Below are 22609 nucleotides of genomic sequence, written 5' to 3'. Positions count from 1 at the left end.
GTGAGCCCACCAGGACAGACAGGGAAAATGCTTGAGTACCTGAATAAATTCATGTAAACCGTTCTGAGCTCCCTTGGGATTTGGGGATTAATAATCGGATGGAACCGTATATGCTGGGAGGTGAGAAGCTGATATGCACGGACGGGGAGGGGGATCTTGGGGTGATAGTGTCCGAAGATCTAAAGGCAAAAAAACAGTGCGACAAGGCAGTGGCTGCTGCCAGAAGGATGCTGGGCTGTATAAAGAGAGGCATAGCCAGTAGAAGGAAGAAGGTGTTGATGCCCCTGTACAGGTCATTGGTAAGGCCCCACTTGGAGTATTGTGTTCAGTTTTGGAGACTGTATCTGGCGAAGGACGTAAAAAGACTTGAAACAGTCCAGAGGAGGGCCCAATGATAGGAAGCTTGCGCCAGAAGACATATGAGGAGAGACTGGAAGCCCTGAATATGTATACCCTAGAGGAAAGGAGGGACAGGGGAAATATGATTCAGATGTTCAAATACTTGAAGGGTATTAACGTAGAACAAAATCTTTTCCAGAGAAAGGAAAATGGTAAAACCAGAGAACATAATTTGAGGTTGAGGGGTGGTAGATTCAGGGGCAATGTTAGGAAATTCTACTTTACGGAGAGGGTGATGGATGCCTGGAATGCGCTCCCGAGAGAGGTGGTGGAGAGGAAAACGGTGACTGAGTTAAAAAAAGCGTGGGATTAACACTGAGGATCTAGAATCAGAAATCAATATGAAATATTGAACTAAGGCCAGTACTGGGCAGACTTGCACGGTCTGTATCTGTATATGGCCGATTGGGGGAGGATGGGCTGGAGAGGGCTTCAATGGCTGGGAGGGTTTAGATGGGATGGAGTAGATTTTAACAGAGATTTTGGCAGTTGGAACCCAAGCATAGTACCAGTAGAGCTTTAGATTTTTGCCCAGAAATAGCTAAGAAGAAAAAATTTAAAAAATTTAAATTGAATCAGGTTGGGCAGACTGGATGGACCATTCGGGTCTTTATCTACCGTCATCTACTATGTTAGGTTACTATGTATAGAAAACTGAATAAATAAATAAATAAAATAAATTTTTAAAAAATGTATCACATGGTGCACTGGAGAGGGGATAGCCCATCATTTTTGACGGGCGGGACTCAGAACTGAAGGGACCATGTTTCCCTCTAGCTCCCAACGTAGAGGGGAGGGTATGGGGGAGCATCTGTTAGCAGGAGGGAGTGGGCATCCCTTCTGTCATTTTCACTGCCATGGAGGGGGTCACGGTGCCAGTTTGTGGGGTTCATTGGGGAAGGCCATCAGCGCATGGGGGCTCTTTTCTTGTCTTTTTTTTTTTTAATGGGGAAGATTGTGTGTGTGTAACACATGCACAACATCTGTGCCATAAAAAAAAAGATAGAAATCCTAACAGCAGTGACAGGAGGCTGCTTCCCCTCTCACTGCTGTTAGGACTCAGAGCAAGTGTCAATCTCTCACTGAGCAATTAATCTGTCGGGTTTGCATGCAAATGATTTGCACCTCTGTGCAAATCCTTTACATGCAAACTTGGTAGTGCATCAATCACTTGTCCAGAATTAGCCAAAGAATCAGCTAACAGCAATCCAATCGGTATCTTTAGTATATCCAGGCCTAAGTGTCTACATTTACATTTGAAATTGCAAAATCATCATTTGTGTGGAAGTGTGGACATTTGTGTAGCCGTTGCATTTTACAAATCTAAACATAATGTCAGTGCTGCTGATTTAAGCAGAGGCTATAGGTTTTATTTTCCTTCATTTGAAAGCAGAAATAGACAAAGAAGAATTGAAATGAGTTCTAGAACCTGTTAAGTATGAAAAGCTGTTTTATGGATAAATGCAAGTTTTGCTTTGAGAATTCTAGTTAATGTAATTTGATATTCAGAGAAAAAAAAAAGAAATATATTTCATACCAATACATGCCTTTTAGTGCAAACTTAGCCTTAGGATATGTGATCTATAAAAGCTGTTTGTTTCTGGTATGAACCTATTTTTGAAAAAAAAAAAAAATATATACTTCAGGCTTTGAACTCACCTGTTCAATTAATCACTCTTATGTAAAACCCTGTTCCACACCTTTGAGCTAGTGTAAAACTGGCAAAATTTCCCATAAATGTGTATCCTGCTTCCTTGATCTTCTGCATGGTGTGAATCTCCAAGAATAAATGGAGTATTTCGGAAATTGCCATTTCCTAATTTCTATGCTGCTATTTACATGTAGAGATGCATCTAAAACAACCTCCTTAGTTTTAATGTGACAAATTTGACTGCAAGTTTCATCTTAATGTCATATAAGTTATCTCATGTTTTGGAACATACAATAGAATCCTAGTTAATTGGTACTCAACCAACCGGTATTCTCAACTGATTTAAAAAAAAAAAAAAATCATCCTCCCTCCAGCAGCAGCCAGTCCTAACCCGATAACCCCCTTCCTTTCTCCAGTTCCTGAAGAAGCGGCAGCCAGTCCTGACCCGATAACCCCCCTCCTTTCCTCCAGCTCTTGAAGCAGCAACGGTAGCCAGTCCTGACCCGATAAACCCCCTCCCTTCCTCCAACTGTGAGAGTCTGCTATAGTGTTGGGTCTCTGGCTTGGTTGGTTTAAATTAATGTTAAGATTTCTGAACTTAATAGAAATGTGGACCTTCATTCTTGCCTAAATCATACTAATGTTCCAATCTATAATATTAATGGATGAAACTACTTGTGTTGCATCACCGGTCATAAGCAAATGGTTTCATAGGCGTTAGGAAAAATGTTGACTTAACACTTTTGCTCAATCTGTACCATGTCTTCAATGCATATCCTTTTCCTAAAGTAGGAAGCAGCAGGTATTCCGATCATACTTGGAATCTAGGTGATTCGCAGAGGGGTTCCCAGAAAGACCAGAAGTCGGCAGAGTCAGACAGACAACGGATTATTCTGGAAATGAGGAAGACCACTTCACTGCACAATGACAACAGCTGGATCAGGCAGCGTAGTTCTAGTGTTAATAAGGATGCACGCAGCTTGCCCGACACAATGAGAAGGTACAGTCATGTTGAACGTGATAGTTCTGGAATTTTGCCTTGCAGCTAAGAGAATTTCATTAGCAAAACTTTACCTTGGAATGCGGATAACAAACTTAATGTGCCTTTCAAGATTGTAGTAGCTGAAGCACGCTGAAGGATGACGGTTTGTAAATAGTCTTAAATAAAATTAAATTTATGGTGAATATGGTGCTGAATGCATATAGTTTTGGATAATCAGTTGTATATAGCCTTCTGATACCTGAATAAGTTCAACAAGTGAGATAATATTCTGTGTCTCATATACAGTATAATAGTTTTTGAACTGTGGGCAAGCAAAGCATGTCTGATTAATGAAGCCCATACAGTGTAGACAAACTCATACAAGTTGTTCAGGACAACTGTTGCATATCTTATGTTGATGGAGGAGGAGTACTGTTCAAAAAAGAAAATCCAACACAATCTGCAGTGAGGAAGAAACAGCACAAACGAAAACAAAGGAAAACAGCAGACAAGTGTACAAGATGCAAGCTCCGTTTATTATATCAATTATTACTTGCGGTTAATATTACCACCTTTTAACAAATCAAGGTTTTGATTAACATGTCTTCATCAGGGGTCCCAGGTTGACAAGGTGTCAATTTTAAACCGCAAACAAAAATAAACATGAGCCTGTGTGAATCGAGGTAATCGCTGACCAGAGGTATCTGTATAAACTTGCTACAAAGCAAATGAGAGGTGTGTTAACCGAAACATGGACCTTGTTGAGTCCCTTGGTTTGTTAAAAGGTGGTAATATTAACCGCAATCAATAATTGATATAATAAACATAGCCTGCATCTTGTACGCTTGTCTGCCATTTTCCTTTGGAGTAGTACTGTTCTTCAGGATTCATACAAATCTTGATTCCTTGTTCATGTTGAATGGACAATGGCTAGGTCTGTATTCATAAAATAAATACTCATTGTACTGTGGGAATGAAAGACTGAAATAAAGGACAGGATGTTTTTTTATGTTCAGTACTGCAAGCATTTCTACTTTTAAGATATGAAATCATCTTATTAGTGGTGTGATTGTTCATAATTTCAGCGATGCTTACAACTCTTGTGGTATTAGCAAGCTTCTAGATCAAGGGTGTCCAACCTGCAGCCCGAGGGCCGCATGCAGCCCCGTGAAGTATTTTGTGCGGCCCCGGTCGAGGGTGATGCAGTGTTTTTTTCTCTGCTGCCCCCGGGTGTATACCATCTTGCCGGCTCCCTCCTCTGTCTTGCTGCAGCGTTTGTGCATTTGTGCAGCCCCAGAAACATTTTTTTCGGCCAGTGCGGCCCAGGGAAGCCAAAAGATTGGACACCCCTGTTCTAGATCATCCTGTCATGAACCATTATCTCTTCTAGAAATATTATCATTAGATAATATAAACAAATGGGTTTTTTTTTATAGTCTCCAGTCTAAATCCTCTGAAAGCAGAAATGTTTTTCCCCAAATTCAACAAGCGGTCAAGACCTGACTGTTCAACTGGAATTTGAGGCATTTCTGCATGCTGCCTTTATGGAACTGCTGCCTTCTACCTCCTATCTCTCACCTTTAGTCTCCTCCCTCTCTTGCTTAATTTTTTTGCTCTTTCTTTTTTGTTTATATAGGCATTGCAAACTGCTATACTCTGCCTTTGGACATTAAAGGCAGTATATTAAGTGTGTGTAATAGATTAAAAATTGGGTTCTGTTAAATATATATAAAAGTCCTTATTTTTAAAAATTCTCTTGTTTTTTAGGGGAGAATCATTAGACAGCCTTGACTCTTCTTTCAGAACAAATTCATGGCGACAGTCACCTAGTATAAATCGGTTGTCAGCTAGTCAAGACTTAAGCCAGCCTTCTCAAGTAGGATCCACTTCTAGCCGTTCCTACATGCAAAATCCATCCTCCAGTTTACCTTCAACTGGCTCAACCAGAACATCTCTATCCCACACTACTTCAACTACATCGAACTCGCTACGTGCCCAGTCACCCACATGTGCCTCTCAATCAAGCCCTCCACAGCGTAACTGGTAGGCAGCTATTACCTTTGGTGTGAAGAGAACTACCGCTAACTAAATTTTTAGTGCTCTTCCTGATATCCCACCATACTTTTACTGCATTTTTTGAGTTGATGGCATTGTTGCTTCTCAAAAAAGCAGGTAGAGAAAACAGATTCAAACTCTTGACCTTTTGGAAAACATGTGCACAGTGCCCTGTCAAGAATACAGTACTTAATGATATACAGTGTTCCCTGGTCATTTGTAGTCGGCGGTTCGTGGTCCCAGTCATTCGCGGTATATTCCGACTGCGACCGCCGACCAGAAGAGGACAGCTGGAGAGGCCGGAGAGAGAAGCCGGAGCACCGGCGAGTGAAGGAAATCACTCGCTGTATGCTCTGACTGCCTCTTCCTGCACTAAAGTCGGGTCTTGCCAATCAGGAGTTGCGTGTCAAAGCAGCTCCTGATTGGTAAGGCCCGATTTTAGTGCAGGAAGAGGCAGATGGAGCATACAGCGAGTGATTACCTTCACTCGCCGGTGCTCCAGCTGCTCTCTCCAGTCTCCCCCACAAAAAAACGTATTCGTGGTTTTTCAAGATTCGCGGGGGTTCCTGGAACAGAACCCCTGTGAATTTCAGGGAAGTACTGTATTTTATGGCCTATTTTTTGTCTATGGCACTTAAAAAAAAATAATTGCAGTGGAATGGAGAGACACATTTCAGGAGATACCATCAACTGCTTATGATTCAGCTTCTAGAAGGAAATCATTCCTATGACCCTAGTGCCTGCTTTTTTTTTTTTTTTTTTGTTACTATGGAGTCAGTGAATATAGGTGTTAAATTTAACCTACAAACTCAGCAAATATGAACTGCATCTTTGATTTATGCTCATAAGGCTTTTCTGTAAGCTCTATTTTGTTAAAGGGGAAGGGAAAAGGAATGGATTTTGGATTTGGCTTGCACCTTGTCAGCTATAGCTCAAGATGAATAATATTCAGATACAGTAGGTATTTTCCTGACCCTAGAGAGTTTACAATCTAAGGGGTCCTTTTTACTAAGGTGTAAAATTGATTAGTGTATGCTGAATGCTGCACAGCCCATTGTATACCTATTGGCTACATGTTAATTAATGTACCCTAATTCATTAGCATATGTTAAATCTGTTAGTGCACTTAATAAAAGGACTCCTAAGTTTGGACCTGAGGCAATGGAGGGTTAAGTGATGACCAAGGTCACAAGGAACATGTGGGATTTGAACTAGGCTTCCCTGTTCTCAGCCCGCTGCTCTAGCCATCAGGCTACTCTTCCACTCCACAAAGCAATACCTGATTATTTTTAAAAAAAGCCACATCCAGTGTTTCAAGGCAGTTATCCAAAGAGCAGCACCTGCTGTTTGAATAAGAGCCTTTGGCCAAGTCTTTCTACTGATTTTGAGTGGCACTATCTGGATAGTGCTACTGAAAATCATTACTGATCACCCAGAGTTATTCGGATAGTATGTGAGTGGAGCATGAGTAATTCTGGTAATTATCTGGATAGCAATGCAGAATATCTGGATTTTAGTTGCTCTGGCAGGTGTTTTATTAAAATAAAACCAAACAAACAAAAAAATTCTGACCATGGCAGCTGAATACTCATCCAATCAAATAAAGTGGCTGCTACACAGCAATTAGTTCAAAGGGGGGGTGAGGTCCCCAGGCTTTAAGCACACACAAATACTCAAAGCCTGCATTGGCAGCAGTGAAGCTGCTTTAACAAGCTGACTGAGGCTTCAGTGCTGCCTCCAAATTTTGCCACTCTAAGCGGATGTCTCTAATCAGAAAATAATGGGTATACATTGAAGGAACTAAGGCCAGTACTGGGCAGGCTTGCACGGCCTGTGTCCCATATATGGGCATTCAGTTGAGGACGGGCTGGGGAGGGTTACGATGGTTAACATGGGTTGGAGTGAGCTTTGATGGAGACTCCAGTAGATGAAACTTAAGCACACTACTGGGCAGGGCTCTGGGTTCTGGCCCAGTAATATCTAAGAAAAAGGACCATTTAAACTAAATTAATTTATGGAACTTGTATGGTTGGGCAGATTGGATGGACCGCTTGGGTCTTTATCTGCCATCATTTACTATGTTACCTAGTGGTGGTGTTCACCCTGGGTCTGTAACTTGGCCAGGATATTTGAACTTTTCTTATTTATTACTGATGAGACATTTGGTAAAAATCTAAAATGTATTAATAATGAATTGCTAATTTCAGTACCTTTTCACTTTTTTTTGAAGACTACCTTCCCACCTACTCTGTTGTGCATAATTTTGCTTCAAGGTTCTTTTTCTGTCATATAGTCATGACACGGAGCATGTGGGATCTTTAGTCTTTCAGATGTTTTACCCGTTCTAGGTTTGGAATCCCTCCAGTCACAATCTCATTCTATATCTAGGTCGGTCAGTGGGAAGAAATTATGCTCTTACTGTAATAACAGTCTGGGTAAAGGAGCAGCTATGATCATCGAATCTCTCGATCTTTGTTTCCATTTGCATTGTTTTAAGGTGAGAGTTGAGAAGATCACCATGAAGAGATGGCTCCTGTGCATGCATGGCTACAGAAAATTGTGGTTGCGGGCACTTTGCTAATCAGCTGTTAATTCTCTAACTCCTTGCAGCAGTCCCATCTATAGTATCAATCCAATCAAAATATAAACCTTGCTTAATTTTGGAACAGGGGTAGGCAGGCAGGTCAGGTTTTCAGAATATCCACAATTAATATGCATGAGATAGATTTGCATTTTAAGGAGGCGGTGCATACAAATCCATCTCATACATATTCATTGTGAATATCCTGAAAACCTGACCTGCCTGTGGCTCTCGAGGACCGGAATTGTCTTACCACTGTTCTAGAAGACAAATGAATCTCATCAATTGATCAAGCTCAATGATATATTGTAAGAGGAGAGAAAAAGAACATCAGAGTACTTTTTTTTTTTTTTAATGCTGTGGGTAACTTTTTTTTCATTAGCCTTAAACATTTTTCTAAATGCAGTCATTCAGTCTTCAATAGCCCCACAAATATTCACAAAATATCTTCACATATTCATACGAGGGGCTGCTGAAAAGCTCTCAGCCCAACCAAGAAGAGAATGATGTGGAAGCATGAAACTTTCAAGTTATTCCACACTTTCTCGACACTTCATTTCATATCATTGAAACAAAAAGTATCGAGAAAAGTGTGGAATAACTTGTAAGTTTCATGCTTCCACATCATTCTCTTCTTGGTTGGGCTGAGAACCTTTCACCGGCCCCTCATACCTCAGTTTACAATAAATTACTCAGTTCTTAACTTCATCAACTTTAAGATCTATTTGTAGTATAACATACCCTTTTGCAATTGTCCTAAACACACCAATGACAAATTTAACATTTCAGAACATGGCCAAAATTAAGATAGCTGAAGTTTCTTTGATATAGTTCATTAACTACCTTAATGATATTTAAAGAAGCAGAGGCCAGGTTTTAGTCAAACACTGAGCCCTTCAATTTAGGAACGCTAGTTAAGGCAAAATTTAGATGCCTTGGGTTTAGCTAAAATTAAGCTCCTAAATTACTTTATAGTAATATGTATTTAGGGTTGCTGTGGTGTTTTTTTTTTTTCTAAGTTAGTTAGATATTAGTACACCATCTAAATTTATTCACCTGATCCTTCCCCTTGCTATGGATCTGAATTTAGGTATTCAGGACAATACTTGGTTTTGGAAAATCTAAGATGACTAGATATTTTGAAAATCAGAACGTAAGCATTACTTTATGGAGATAATGTTTATAAAGATTTTTTTATACATACGAGGCAAGTGTGGGTACTGTACACCTAATCCTGTTACCCCTGATTTGTGTACAGGTATTTTACACTTTGGTGTCTGTTTTTATAAACTAAGCCCGAAAGTGGTATCTACTTGTTCTCTTCACCTAGGCGACCACTATTAAATTCTTTGATTATTACTGAAGAGTTTATGAGCAACAGGATGTTCTATATAGACTTAAATTTTTTTTCCAACCTACATCCTAGAGCACAATAATCCTATTCTCCACTAGCTGAGGATTTGAGAGGCTGTGACTTAACCACACAGTCTCTATTGAGCTTGCCATCTTATAAGTGTCGTAGTGCACTAAACTCGGAACAAGACAGTGGAGATCCAATGCCGATGGCAATGCAATTGCTTCAAAAGCTCAATATTTCAACTCTTAAAATTAATGTTTTACAAAAGAGGTGCAAGCAGGAGTCTAAAGTGAATTCTACTGTAGTATAGATGACAGCCATTAGTCTTAAATGCTCATTTTTTTGGTTAGTGAATAATTGCTGGGAAGACAGTATGTAAATTAGCTACTGGTTATTAGAAATATCTTTAAATCTAGTATCTTGACAAATGCTTTCAAGGGCCACCCATCACTCTCATGCCCTTTTTAAATTTCTGTATTTGAGACGCCCTAAAGTTTCAAAGAGGAAACTATTTTTATAGATTTCTTCCATTCTTTCTGTTTATAAATATTAACCAGAATGCCATTCAACCATACACTTTGGCTACCATACAGTTTTGCAAATTGAGGTAAACCCACTGATCGTAAAAGCACTCCTCTGCAGGTAAAAGAAAGCCCTGCATGTGGGATAGACTTACCCGTAGGTACTGGAGGCAAACAATGTTGCATGCAGTCTTCAGCGCCACACTCAAATGACAGTGCCAAATGATTTTCATTAATATGTCTTTTCTCCTTTTTATGTCTTAAGAGGCAAGAACATGATTGCATTGACTAATCTTTGCTTCTAGTATGCTCTAACCTCTGCCTCTCTCAACCTAACAAATGGCTTTTAATCTTTTCTTAACTTCATAATGGGAGATAAGTATACTAGTCTTTTGGCAGCTTGTATTGACTAATCATACTGCATACTTGTAGCTTCTGCTTCCTGGGTTCAAAGTACAGTATTGGCTAGCTTTACTATCAACTGCTTTGTGCATTTTCTGTATTCTGTTTGTGGACTTGCATTGTAACCTCCTTGTTTCACACAGTGCATTGCATGCGACTCTGACCTCGGAGGTTCACAGTCTGGAGCCGAAGTCCGAATCCGAAATAATGAGCTATACTGCAACAAGTGCTACATTAAATTTAAAGGTAAGGATGTAGAATCAAAAACAATAACGTACGTTGAGGGGTTAACTTTGTACAGTTTATTTCCCACATAGAAAGCAGGTTTATATTTAGAAACAGCACCTAGGAATTACATGGAATTACCTAGGAATATATATGCATGTTTTATGAAATCTGCATGAACATGTATAAGGAGTAATATTTGTTTACTATTGTGTGTGGGTGAACTGTTGTATCCACAGAAAGGGCTCTAATAAAATTATTTTAGGGATTATGTACCTAGGTGTGGAGAATGTTCATGCCTGCTTGTGTGCAACCCCAAAGTAGGTGTGTTTTAGAGATGGAGCATTGACAAGAGTGTACTGTATTCCTACTTTACAAAATTGATGACCACACACACATACTTCACAAACATTCATTAACAGCAGCTCTGGAGCAGATGTAAATGTGCCTGGGTGCATATACCGGTGATCACTGCATGTTATGAGGCTATATTATAAAAACACAGGTCTTTATAAAATAGTTGTTAAATAGGCATTTAGTTGATTTATAAGAATTATCTTTGGTGAGTGCACACACACATTTCAACATTTGGTGCAGGTGTAAAGTTGTGTGAGAGTGTTTCTGCAGTTTTAGGGTTCATTGAATGAGCTTTTTAAATAAAAGCACATGGGTATCTATGCTGCCTTTTATCTAAAACTAGCTGATCACCCGGCGTTGCCCGGATATCCCATTTCCAGATATCCCAATCTCAGCAGCAAGAATGGCCCTCTCTGTCTCAGCAAGCCTGAAAACTATGGATTAGACACTTATCTTTCATATCCTGTAGTCAGGCCTCACGCTGTTGTACTGTCTATGAAGCTGTAGATGAGGGATGTCTAACCTGCGGTCCAAGAGCCGCATGCGGCCCCATGAAGTATTTTGTGCAGCCCCGGTCGAGGGCGATGCAGTGTTTTCCTCTGCTGCCCCTAGGTGTTTACCATCTTGCTGGCTCCCTCCTCTGTCTTGCTGCAGCGTTTGCATGGTCCCAGAAAAAATTTTTTCGGACAATTCATCCCAGGGAAGGCAAAAGGTTGGGTACCTCTGCAGATGTAGCAGCTCTCTTTTTCACATCCTGTAGTCAGGCCTTATGATGCTGGACTGTATGTCTCTGAAGCTCTAGATATAGCTTTGAAAACTTAGCCAATTACATTACGTTTCTTTGGAGGCATTATTACAGCAATGACAGCACAGCACAGTGTGACATCATTTCCCAAGTTTCACACAATTGGTCAAAGCAATATCTGCCTTTTTCGATCATTCTTTACATCATCCCCTTCCCACCCCTGCAGTGTTTGTTCCCAGATAGTAATTGTTATGTATACCAAGTTTGGTTGAAATCTGTTTATGCATTTCAGAGTTATGCTGGAACATACATATTGTTGTTTGTTTATTGTTTATTTAGTTTTTGATTAAACGCTTTCTCGGTTCTACAAAGCGTTGTACAAAGTATAAAATAACATTTCAACAAACAATGTAATAGTTAAAACATACTTTCTATGAACTACAAGGCTAACAACGATACTTACTAGATTATTATCGACAAACGAACAATGGACAGTTACATTGGACACAAGTTGGGAAGGGGGGAGAAATACAATTGATATAGTAAATGAGAGAAACGTTTAAGGTAAACACAAAAGGATTAGGAATAATTAGAAAAAAAAAAAAGAACTGATTAAATTAAACTCTAAAATACAGTACTTCAGTTAAAAGCATCTTTAAAAAGAAAGCATTTTAAGTTGCTTTTAAAATTTTTTAAGTTTTTTCCCATTTTTAAGTAAAGTGGAAGGGCATTCCAGATAGTAGGGGCTGTCACGGAAAAAATTGAGGTGCGGCGTGTGCCAATAATTTTTAACGAAGGAATATTAAGATTGAATTGGGATATAGATCTTAAAGATCTCGGAGGGTCGTATGGGATCAGAACTCTGTCAATGAAAGCTGGGGAATTAGTCTGCATAGTTTTGAATGTCAGAAGGGCGATTTTGTACGTTACCCTATGTGAAATAGGCAACCAGTGGGCATTTTTAAGCAGAGGGGTAACGTGATCATATTTTGAGGCTCCCGAGATTATCTTAATGGCCGTATTTTGAATGAGCTGCAAGCGTTTTAAGTCCTTGTGATAAATTCCTTTTAACAGCGAATTATAATAATCTATTTTTGATATTACAAGCGAGTGGATCAGAACGTTGAGGGAACTAATATCAAGAAGGGGGGCCAATGATCGAATCATTCTTAATTTATAAAAGCAGTTTTTAACCATTGCGCTTATTTGTGGACGAAATGTTAGCTTATTATCAATAAGGACCCCTAAAATTTTTGTAGTTGTAATTGGTGAGAGTGAGATATTATCGATGATGACTGGAGAAATTAGTTGTGCTCCTTCTTTTCCGGGGAATAAGAGAATATTAGTTTTTGAAATACTTAATGAAAGCTTATTGCTGTTTAACCAGTCATGAACTTTACTTAGTTTATGATTGATTGCCTGGATCTCGTATTGGTTAGTTGGTTCAATAGGGTGCAATAGTTGGAGATCATCCGCATAAGCGTACACCGTAAATCCTATTGATTGACAGAGAGTCAAAAGAGGGGCCAAGTAAACATTGAATAATAAAGGTGATAAGATAGAACCTTGTGGGATACCAAAGTTAGAATGAAAGGGTTTTGATTTTGAATTATTGAATTGAACTGTAGAGGCTCTTTCGGAAAAATAAGAATGAAACCATTCTAGGGCTTGATCAGCTACACCTATAGAAAAAAGACGTTGTAATAAGAGTTGATGATCAATGGTGTCAAACGCTGCAGCAAGATCTAAAGAAATTAAAAGAACAGATTTATGGTGGTCAAGATAATAATTTATGGATGTAGTGAGACCAAGTAATGAGTACTCTGTAGAATGGTTTATACGGAAACCAGTTTGATTAGGGTGAAGTACGTGTGTTTTTTCGACAAAATCGGCCAATTGTTGAAATACAATTTTTTCAGTTAATTTAGACAGAAAAGGAAGATTTGCAATTGGTCGATAGTTAGAGCAATTATTCAGATTATTTTTTGGGTCTTTGATAATAGGAGAAATGATAGAATGTTTCCAGACTGGCGGGATATTGGCTGTAGATAAACAGGTGTGGATAATTTGAAGAATATATGGCCCAAAAACTGTAAAGTGACATTTCAAAAAAAATGGAGGGATGGGCTCTAGTTTGGAGCCTTTAATGTTGATGCATTGTAAAGTGTTTTCTATGGCTTTCAGAGATGGCAGTAGAAAATTTGATAATGTGGTGTGAAATGTCTGGGACCTAGATATCATATTGTCGTTTGTTGAAGGGCTGGATAAGTTGGTACTTGTGGATATTTTATTAGTGAATTTTGATCTGATCAGATTTATTTTTTCTTGAAAATAATTAGCTAAAGCTTGAGCTGTTGGAGTTTCATCGGTCAAAGTTAATTTTTTATTTTTGAAAGTAGTTAGTTGTTTAAGAATTTTGAACAAGGCTGATGAGTTATTAGTATTAGAAATTTTGTTCGCGTAGTATTGTTTCTTAGTATTATTAATTGATTGTCGATAGTATTGTGATTGTTTGTTATAGTTATCTAAATTTTCCTGGGTAGGTTTGGATCGCCATTTATGTTCAGCTGAAAGTGTTTGTTTTTTTAAGAGGCCTAAAGAAGCATTAAACCATGGGTTTCTTTGTTTTTTTGAGGAAATTTTCCTAGTTACAAGCGGTGCTATCTTGTCTAATAAAGATTTGCAAGCCTTGTTCCACATGGTTACTTGTTCAATTAGAGGTTCTGAACTAAATTTTTCGGAGTCTATGGCAAATGTAGTTGAAACAAGTGAATGATCTGTGTGTTGAAAGTCTCTTACTGTAATAGTTTTGGGGGCATGATATGCAGCATTAAAAGGTGGAAATGATAAATTGGTTTGAATCAGTTAATGATCTGACCAGGGGACTTGAAGTGAAGTAGGTTGAGAGAAGTTGGAACTTAATATACTAGGAACAAGAATCGCATCTAAAGTGTGACCATGGATATGAGTTGGGTCTGAATTTAGTATTTCTAAACTAAGATCATCAATATGAGTTAAGAGATCAGATGTAATTGAATTAGAGGTATCGTCAAAGTAAACATTGAAGTCACCTAAAAGTAGAGACATTTGTGATGTAGTAGAGAAGTCAGAAATTATGGATAATAAATGAGTTACCACTGATTGGTTAATTGGAGGAGGGATGTATAATAATAGTAGATCTATTTTAGGTTTTGAGTTAACTTTAACTTGAAGAGATTCGATAATATTGTTATTAGTTAGAGAGGATTCTACTACTAGAGATAAACTTGTTTTAAAAATTATAGCTAAACCTCCACCTTTCTTTCCGATTCGGTGATTATAATTGAAGTTGTAACCTGAAGGACTGGCATAGGAGAGATAGGCCTCATCTCCCTCTGAGAGCCATGTCTCTGTAATACAGAGAATGTCTAAAGAATGTTCTATTATCAAATCCTTGATTACATGATGTTTGCTACACAGTGAACGGACATTGATCATAGCAATATTAAGAGAATTATTTGGGGGGACAGCTGAGTTATTTGCGGTGTTCTTTTTATCTAAAAAGATCCGGGTCGGAGGCTTATAGATTGTTGTAGAAGCTACTGGGGAGGGTCTGCGGCCCCAATGAGTAGGTATTGGAAAAGACTTGGATTCCATTATAATGTTTAAAACTATTAAGTAATAGAGTACTATTAAAAACGGCAAAACTTTAGAGAGAGATTTACCGAAGGAAAATATAGAAGCGACTATCATAGATATAATTACCGTATTTTCGCGGATATAACGCGCACCATTGTAAAACGCGCACAGGGGTATAGCGCGCAGAAATCACGATGATATGTACAAAAACTTTTCTATACCGCGCTCAGGCATATAACGCGCATGCTGCCCGACTCTCCTCTGGCCACCCCGACTCTCCTTTCGCTCTCCCCGACTCTCCTCTGGCCACCCCGACTCTCCTTTCGCCCTCCCCGACTCTCATCTGGTTGCCCCGACTCACCCTGACTTTCGGTGCACTGCCCCGACTCTCCTCTGGTTGCCCCGACTCACCCTGACTTTCGGTGCACTGCCCCGACTCTCCTCTGGTTGCCCCGACTCACCGTTCACCCGCCCTGACCTTCGGTGCACTGCCCCGCCTCTCCGTGCCTGTCCCCCTTGAAGTCCTGTCCCCCCTTGAAGGTCTGCCTGTCCCCCCTTGAAGTCCTGTCCCCATCCTGAAAGCCTGATGCCCCCCCTCGACGTCCGATTCTTCTTCCCCCTCGGCAGGACCACTCGCACCCCCACCCCGAAGGACCGCCGACTCCCCGACAATATTGGGCCAGGAGGGAGCCCAAATCCTCCTGGCCACGGCGACCCCCTAACCCCACCCCGCACTACATTACGGGCAGGAGGGATCCCAGGCCCTCCTGCCCTCGACGCAAACCCCCTCCCCCCAACGACCGCCCCCCCCAAGAACCTCCGCCCGTCCCCCAGCCGACCCGCGACCCCCCTGGCCGACCCCCACGACACCCCCACCCGCCTTCCCCGTACTTTGTGTAGTTGGGCCAGAAGGGAGCCCAAACCCTCCTGGCCACGGCGACCCCCTAACCTCACCCCGCACTACATTACGGGCAGGAGGGATCCCAGGCCCTCCTGCCCTCGACGCAAACCCCCCTCCCTCCAACGACCGCCCCCCCCCCAAGAACCTCCGACCGACCCGCGACCCCCCTGGCCGACCCCCCCACCCCCCTTCCCCGTACCTTTGGAAGTTGGCCGGACAGACGGGAGCCAAACCCGCCTGTCCGGCAGGCAGCCAACGAAGGAATGAGGCCGGATTGGCCCATCCGTCCTAAAGCTCCGCCTACTGGTGGGGCCTAAGGCGCGTGGGCCAATCAGAATAGGCCCTGGAGCCTTAGGTCCCACCTGGGGGCGCGGCCTGAGACACATGGTCGGGTTTGGCCCATGTGCCTCAGGCCGCGCCCCCAGGTGGGACCTAAGGCTCCAGGGCCTATTCTGATTGGCCCACGCGCCTTAGGCCCCACCAGTAGGCGGAGCTTTAGAACGGATGGGCCAATCCGGCCTCATTCCTTCGTTGGCTGCCTGCCGGACAGGCGGGTTTGGCTCCCGTCTGTCCGGCCAACTTCCAAAGGTACGGGGAAGGGGGGTGGGGGGGTCGGCCAGGGGGGTCGCGGGTCGGTCGGAGGTTCTTGGGGGGGGGGCGGTCGTTGGAGGGAGGGGGGTTTGCGTCGAGGGCAGGAGGGCCTGGGATCCCTCCTGCCCGTAATGTAGTGCGGGGTGGGGTTAGGGGGTCGCCGTGGCCAGGAGGGTTTGGGCTCCCTTCTGGCCCAACTACACAAAGTACGGGGAAGGTGGGTGGGGGTGTCGTGGGGGTCGGCCAGGGGGGTCGCGGGTCGGCTGGGGGACGGGCGGAGGTTCTTGGGGGGGGGCGGTCGTTGGGGGGAGGGGGTTTGCGTCGAGGGCAGGAGGGCCTGGGATCCCTCCTGCCCGTAATGTAGTGCGGGGTGGGGTTAGGGGGTCGCCGTGGCCAGGAGGGTTTGGGCTCCCTCCTGGCCCGATATTGTTGGGGAGTCGGCGGTCCTTCGGGGTGAGGGTGCGAGTGGTCCTGCCGGGGGGGGGGGGATGTATCGGACGTCGGGGAGTCGGCCGGGCAAGAGGGCTTGGGCTCCCTCTTGCTCCGATCGTGGATGCGGGTGCGGGTGGGAGCGCGTGCGAGCGGTCGTTCGGGGTGGGGGTGCGAGCGGTCCTGCTGGGGGGGTGAATCGGGCGTCGGGCGGGGTGGGAACTATGTTTAAAAACTTTTGTATACCGCGCTCAGGCATATAACGCGCGAGGGGTATGCGCGGTACGTAAAATCACGTATAACGCGCGCGTTATATCCGCGAAAATACGGTAAATGAGAATAAAAAATAATGGGGAAGTACCATAGGTTCCTCGAGCTTTGCACCCAAAGTTGCGCACAAAGGAGCGCATTAAGGAGCAGGACCTGCTCCTTGTTCGCGCTCCTTTGGCGCGCGCCTTTGCGGCATGTGCCGCAAGTGAGGAAGTATTTGTAATCATGTACCGGCTGGTCGGTAGGCGTGTCCAGCGGGCCGCCGCTATGCGGCAGCGAATCAAGATGGAGGGGAGAGCGCTAATGGAAGCAAAAGGAAAAAATGTAAAAACCATAAAACAAAATACAAATCAAACAAAGAGAAAACAAGGTGCCTGACTTAACAAATATTAAAATTGAGTTTAAAACAATTCTAAAACAATTCAAATAAGAAACTATCCAGTTAATATATATAGATAAAAAATAAATGCTGTTTTACTTCACTTGGGCATCATGCTCCAGATTTTAACCCAGTGTGTCTACAGGTATGTCACTAATCTATCTTCTTTTTATGCTGAATCCCAAACATTATCATAATAATCTTATTTCCCTTTTTTTTCATGGCAATATTTTTTCATGATAAATAGTTTTTAAGGCTTCATGATTTGCTCGGCTTAATTGGCTTAAACATTTTCCATTAAGCTAGACTTTGCCTTATAAACAGAGAATGTCTCTTCTAATTCAAAACATAAATTCACTTAGGGACCCTTTTAATAAACCGCAGTAAGCACTAATGCATGCTTAACACAGCCTAAAATGCCTTCCTGTTAGGTGTGCTCAGGCATCCCGCAGTAGTTTTGGGAGTAGCATGCTACACATGTGCTACAAAATAGATTTCTTTTGCACTGGGTTGGGCCTGGAGGTGGCAAATAAACATGTCCTTTACGAATTGGTTACCATGTGAGCCCTTACCAAGTACAAAATAGGTGGCAGTGTAGGCGCTGACGTGCTAATGGGAAAATTAGCACATGGTCGTTAATAGAGAAAATAGAAAACACTGCCATTTTAGCCCTGTGGTAAAAATGGCTTTAGAATCTCCCAGTGCATCCCAGGATGCAATGGAAAGGGGAAGGCCCATCATTTAGAAAAGGCATGACCCATGTAAGGAAGACACGCTAAGGCCACTTTTTACCACCATATGGTAAAAGGGTCCCCTTAGAGAGGAGAAAAAACTTTAGATCACGGGACTGACTTTTGTAATTCTGACAGGCCAACTTTTTTTTCCCATTGGTCCAAAAACTCCCTCTAAAATTTTTTTTAATGCATATTAACAAATGTGTGCCCAGAAAAAAAATCTTATGATCATCAAAATGTAGCACAATAGCTACAACTTTGCATTTCACAAAAATCAGCAAGGGGACTTAGGCCTAGATTCACTAAACTTACCGATCCTCTAACGATGGTCGCATTGTTGCTGGTTTCAGAGTATTTCCAAAATTTAATAAATAACTTTTCTGTCCATCCACTACACAGTCCAACTATCTTCCTATATCAGGGGTGGGCCGGAATCCAGTTGGGTTTTCAGGATTTCCCCAATGAATATGCATTGAAAGCAGTGCATACAAATAGATCTCATGCATAATCATTGAGGAAATCCTGAAAACCCGACTGGATTCCGGCCCTCGAGGACCGGAGTTGCCCACCCCTGTCCTAGATGATATAAAAACACAGACAACCAAATCTTTGGGAAGGTTGTACCAAAGCCAGATTGAAATGGAAGGCTGTATTTGTGATTTATAAACAGTTGTGCAGAATATTGTTCATTTAAATATAATATCATAAGTGTTTGAGACTTGTGCAAATGAGAACAGAGTCTGTGGAAACGGAGCTTGCGGGGGCAGGGATGGGGACAAACTTGGTCCCTGTGTCATTCTAGTTTAAACATGTAACTTTTTCAGACTGCTTTTGAACCCATGACACACAAAATTGGCCACTTTCAACATTTTGGATCCGCTACTTTATTCACCTTCCCAGAGATGGTCACATTTTGTCATTTGATCCACAAAAGAAATTTGTCCTCAGCTGATTGTTTTCCAGCTCTCTCTAGTGTGTTGAGATCAAGTGTAAATCCTGTGGCTACATTATGAATGCATGAGATTTTAATATGCACAGAATGAGCTCTTAATTTAATTAAACCTCTTGCTTTTTTTTTTCTTGTGAATTAATTGAGGTATGGCTGAGTTCTGAGTGAGATGACTTTCATTTGATTTTCACTGATGAAACAGTTGAAAAATATTTGCAAACATTTTAGTCAAATTTCTAAATGCATGCGCACTCCCACCTGCGTGCTCCCGTTTTCCATGCACTGTAGGGCACCGCAGGTAGGAGTGCGCATGCGCGAGAATCCCCCGAGGCGGATGTCGGCTGTGGCGGCTGCAGGCCGCGGCGGAAGATGGCTGAAGCCTGGCTGGAGGAGGAGCTGGGAGAGCTCCGCAGAGGCAGGAGGTGAGGGGAGAGAGACAGATGGATGAGGAGGACAGAGGGGCTTCTAGGGGGGACCAGGAGAGATGGTAGGGGATAGGGAGATTGTGGAGGGGGCAGGAGAGAGAGATGGTCTTGGGGAAGGACAGAGGGGGACAGGAAAGGGAAAGATGGCAAAAGAGGTGAAACAGGGTCAGAGAGAGATGGTAGAGGGTGTGAAAGGGGGAAAGGGAGAGATGGAAATGGAAGGACCACTGCTGCTTTGGGGCACTGAGGGAGGAAAGGTTGGTACATCAGGACTGCTGCCGCCGCCTCGGGTAAGTAAAGACCCTGTCAGGAAGGCCAAAAGGGTACAAAGGAAATGGTGAAAGGTGAGGTGGTGGGACTGAGATCAGTGGGAGGCAGGGTCCGGGCATGATAGAGGCGGGGCATGGGTGGGGTCAGGGTATAGGTGGGGCTATTCTAGCACCCGTTACTGTAACAAATGTAACGGGCTAAAACACTAGTAATTATAATAATAGCTTTATTTATATCCCGTCATACCTTTTCAGTTCAAGGCGGTATACAGTAAAGTGGAAATACAGTGTGGATACCGCAGGTATCAATGCAAGAGAAGAGAGCAGGGAGGTTACAGTATAAGTTGGGGGGGGGGAAGGGGGACTGAGCAGGTATGGGAGGAGAGAATGGAGGAGGATAGAGTACGGATGATAGGTGGGCTGGTTTCTTAGGGTCCGATAAACTTGTTGAATAGGTGGGTCTTCAGGGATTTTCTGAAGGATTGGTATGACAGGGAGTTCAGGAGGATGCGCTTAGGGGGGGTGTTCCAGATGCCAACCTGAAAGGAATAGTGTCCTATTAAGACACAACCCCCCCAATTCTGCATATGGTGCCTAAAGTTGTGCACGCTCATTAGCACACATAGCCAATGTGTACGCAAAGCTTATTTGATTAATTGGTCTAATCAGCACTGATAATTGACAATTAACTCACAAATGATGCTAATTGGGACTAATTAAAAGTTACGTGCACAACTCGGAGCACGATTCTATAAAAAGTTTGTGCCAGTTGCAGTGCTCAAATTTAAAAAGGGTGTGTGGCCAGGGGTAGGTTGGGGCGTTCCTAGAAGTTATACGCATTGTTATAGATCAACGCACAACTTAGGTGCAGGCATTTAGGCCTGGTTTTAATTGGCCGTAGTAGGTGAGCCTAAAGGTTATATGACACACTGGCGCTAAGTGTGATTTTGTAAAGTGCTTGAAACTTTTATAGAATTGGGCCTAGCATCTTACTAGTCAGTGCTGATTTTTTTTCAGATATTATGTATAGAATATGGCTCTAAGGGGGGTAATTTTATAAGGAGGGAAATAGCCTTTAAAGAGCTATTTAAGATGCTTACGTGATACTTATTTTGTAAAGAGAAGTAAGCACCTACTTTATAAATGCTAGCATAAGTGGCAGGTGTAGACATTACACTAGATCTAGGGCTAGTATAAAGTATCCATACCAGTATTTCAGTTGTGTGCATAAATTATGTTTTTTAATTTGTGTGCTTCACCCATGTTCCGCCCAAACTCTACCCTATGCACGTCTACTGATGGAGAAAACACCATCCTTTCAAAGTGCATATTTGTGCCAATTATATGTGCATATTTGTGCCAAAGGTAATTTATATGTGGATGTGGCCATATTGATGCATAAATGTCTAAAATGCCTTGAAGTGGGTGCATAACTTATGGCTCAAAACAATATGCCCCTTATAACTTACCTGTTACTGTTCTTGATCCCAGGTTGCATTTGTCTGTAAGAAATGGCATGCCTTTGCGCTCCAATTTGGAATTCAAAGTTATTTTGCAACTGTACTGTGTGAACAGGTAATGATCATTAACATCGAAATGAGTAACATTTTGTCCTCCTTTCATTCAACAGCTCAGCAACCAACTTCCATGTGATGGGGCTGTGATTGCAGATCCACTGCTGCAAATCACAGAAGAGGAGATTTCTGCAGTTGCAGATTTATAAATGTATCGTACTCGTGTGGTCTGTATGACTGTTTTGGTTATCTGATTGCCTAGTATTCTTTCATTTGAATGTTATGTTTTTCTTGTTTGAATTATTATTTATGAGATGGAAATCAAGATAATGAGATCTCTCGGGTGGGGAGAGGGGAGATTGCAGTATTCACTTTTCTGAATTTTGAAGCCTGAGAACACCATTTTATCAAAAATGACCTCAAAATATTTTTGAGGCCAGTTTAGCACTTGGCATTTCCAGAGGTCTTCTAGAGGGTATTTTGTTTAAAAAATGCTCTTTAAGGGAGCAGTATTGAAAGAGTTAACGTAAACATATTTTGCAATTGCTGTCTTTAATGTTCATGTACTCTGCAAATGTAAATTCTGTACTGTCATAAAATTGTATAACTGCACTCAAACATATTTGCTGTCTATTCTGATTTCTCTATGTATGTAGTGCCTTTTTTAAATTAAATTTAAAAAAATGTATGGCTGTTGGGTGGAGGCTTAATATTTTGCAAGTCATGCTCACTTTTCAGAAACTGGCTCAAGGGGATCCATTAAAGAAAAGATATTTTCACATATTTGCTTTTGAAAAATCTGGCTGCTGTTTAAAAATGTTTGTACCAAAATAGAAGCTAAGCATCTATTTTGGCCTGATGAATTGAACTGTAAATAAAATACTGAGGTTGCAACTAAATTGCTTTCATTGTCTTTAATTCACTACCAAGTAAGAATTTTCAAGCTGTAAAAATTTTCCATGCTAAGTGCCATGATTATCTTGACTATGCTAATCGTTAATTATTAGTCCCTTGAATGATTCCTTTGATGAAACAAATCTGATTCCTGTCCCCTTAACCAGAATAGGTAGCTATTTAAAGGACTCATTCCTAATATATGAAGGCCCACCAGTTGAGGTGGAGGAGAGACAACACTTTTAGTCTATTTTGGGTATGTTTAACACAGCTAAGAGGAATAGTGTGGCAAAAGGGTTGATAGGTTAGACAAAAATAAGAAGGGGTGGGGAGGTTGGAGAGTTGGTATTTACATATTGGA

The 22609-nt window shown here is 41.9% G+C and overlaps 1 protein-coding gene across 12 annotated transcripts in view; it reads left to right on the top strand.

Moving 5' to 3' along the window:
- Positions 1–22246, top strand: part of LMO7 (LIM domain 7) — a 444867-nt gene extending 422621 nt beyond the window's left edge. For 10 of the 12 annotated variants that reach the window (XM_033950181.1, XM_033950180.1, XM_033950179.1 and 7 more), the window contains 5 exons: positions 2840–3050; positions 4800–5075; positions 7476–7584; positions 10092–10194; positions 21471–22246. In XM_033950181.1, coding sequence (XP_033806072.1) covers positions 2840–3050; positions 4800–5075; positions 7476–7584; positions 10092–10194; positions 21471–21493 — 722 coding nt within the window. In that variant the 3' untranslated portion in view covers positions 21494–22246. The remainder of the gene's footprint in view (positions 1–2839; positions 3051–4799; positions 5076–7475; positions 7585–10091; positions 10195–21470) is intronic. The other 2 variants (XM_033950178.1, XM_033950185.1) reach the window with 2 other exon arrangements.
- The last annotated feature ends 363 nt before the right edge of the window (positions 22247–22609 follow it).

This window comes from Geotrypetes seraphini, chromosome 6 (genome assembly GCF_902459505.1).
Source record: "Geotrypetes seraphini chromosome 6, aGeoSer1.1, whole genome shotgun sequence".
NCBI classification, from domain to species: domain Eukaryota; kingdom Metazoa; phylum Chordata; class Amphibia; order Gymnophiona; family Dermophiidae; genus Geotrypetes; species Geotrypetes seraphini.
The sequence above is the reverse complement of the archived record's forward strand: the minus strand, read 5'-3'. Positions and strand labels throughout refer to the sequence as shown.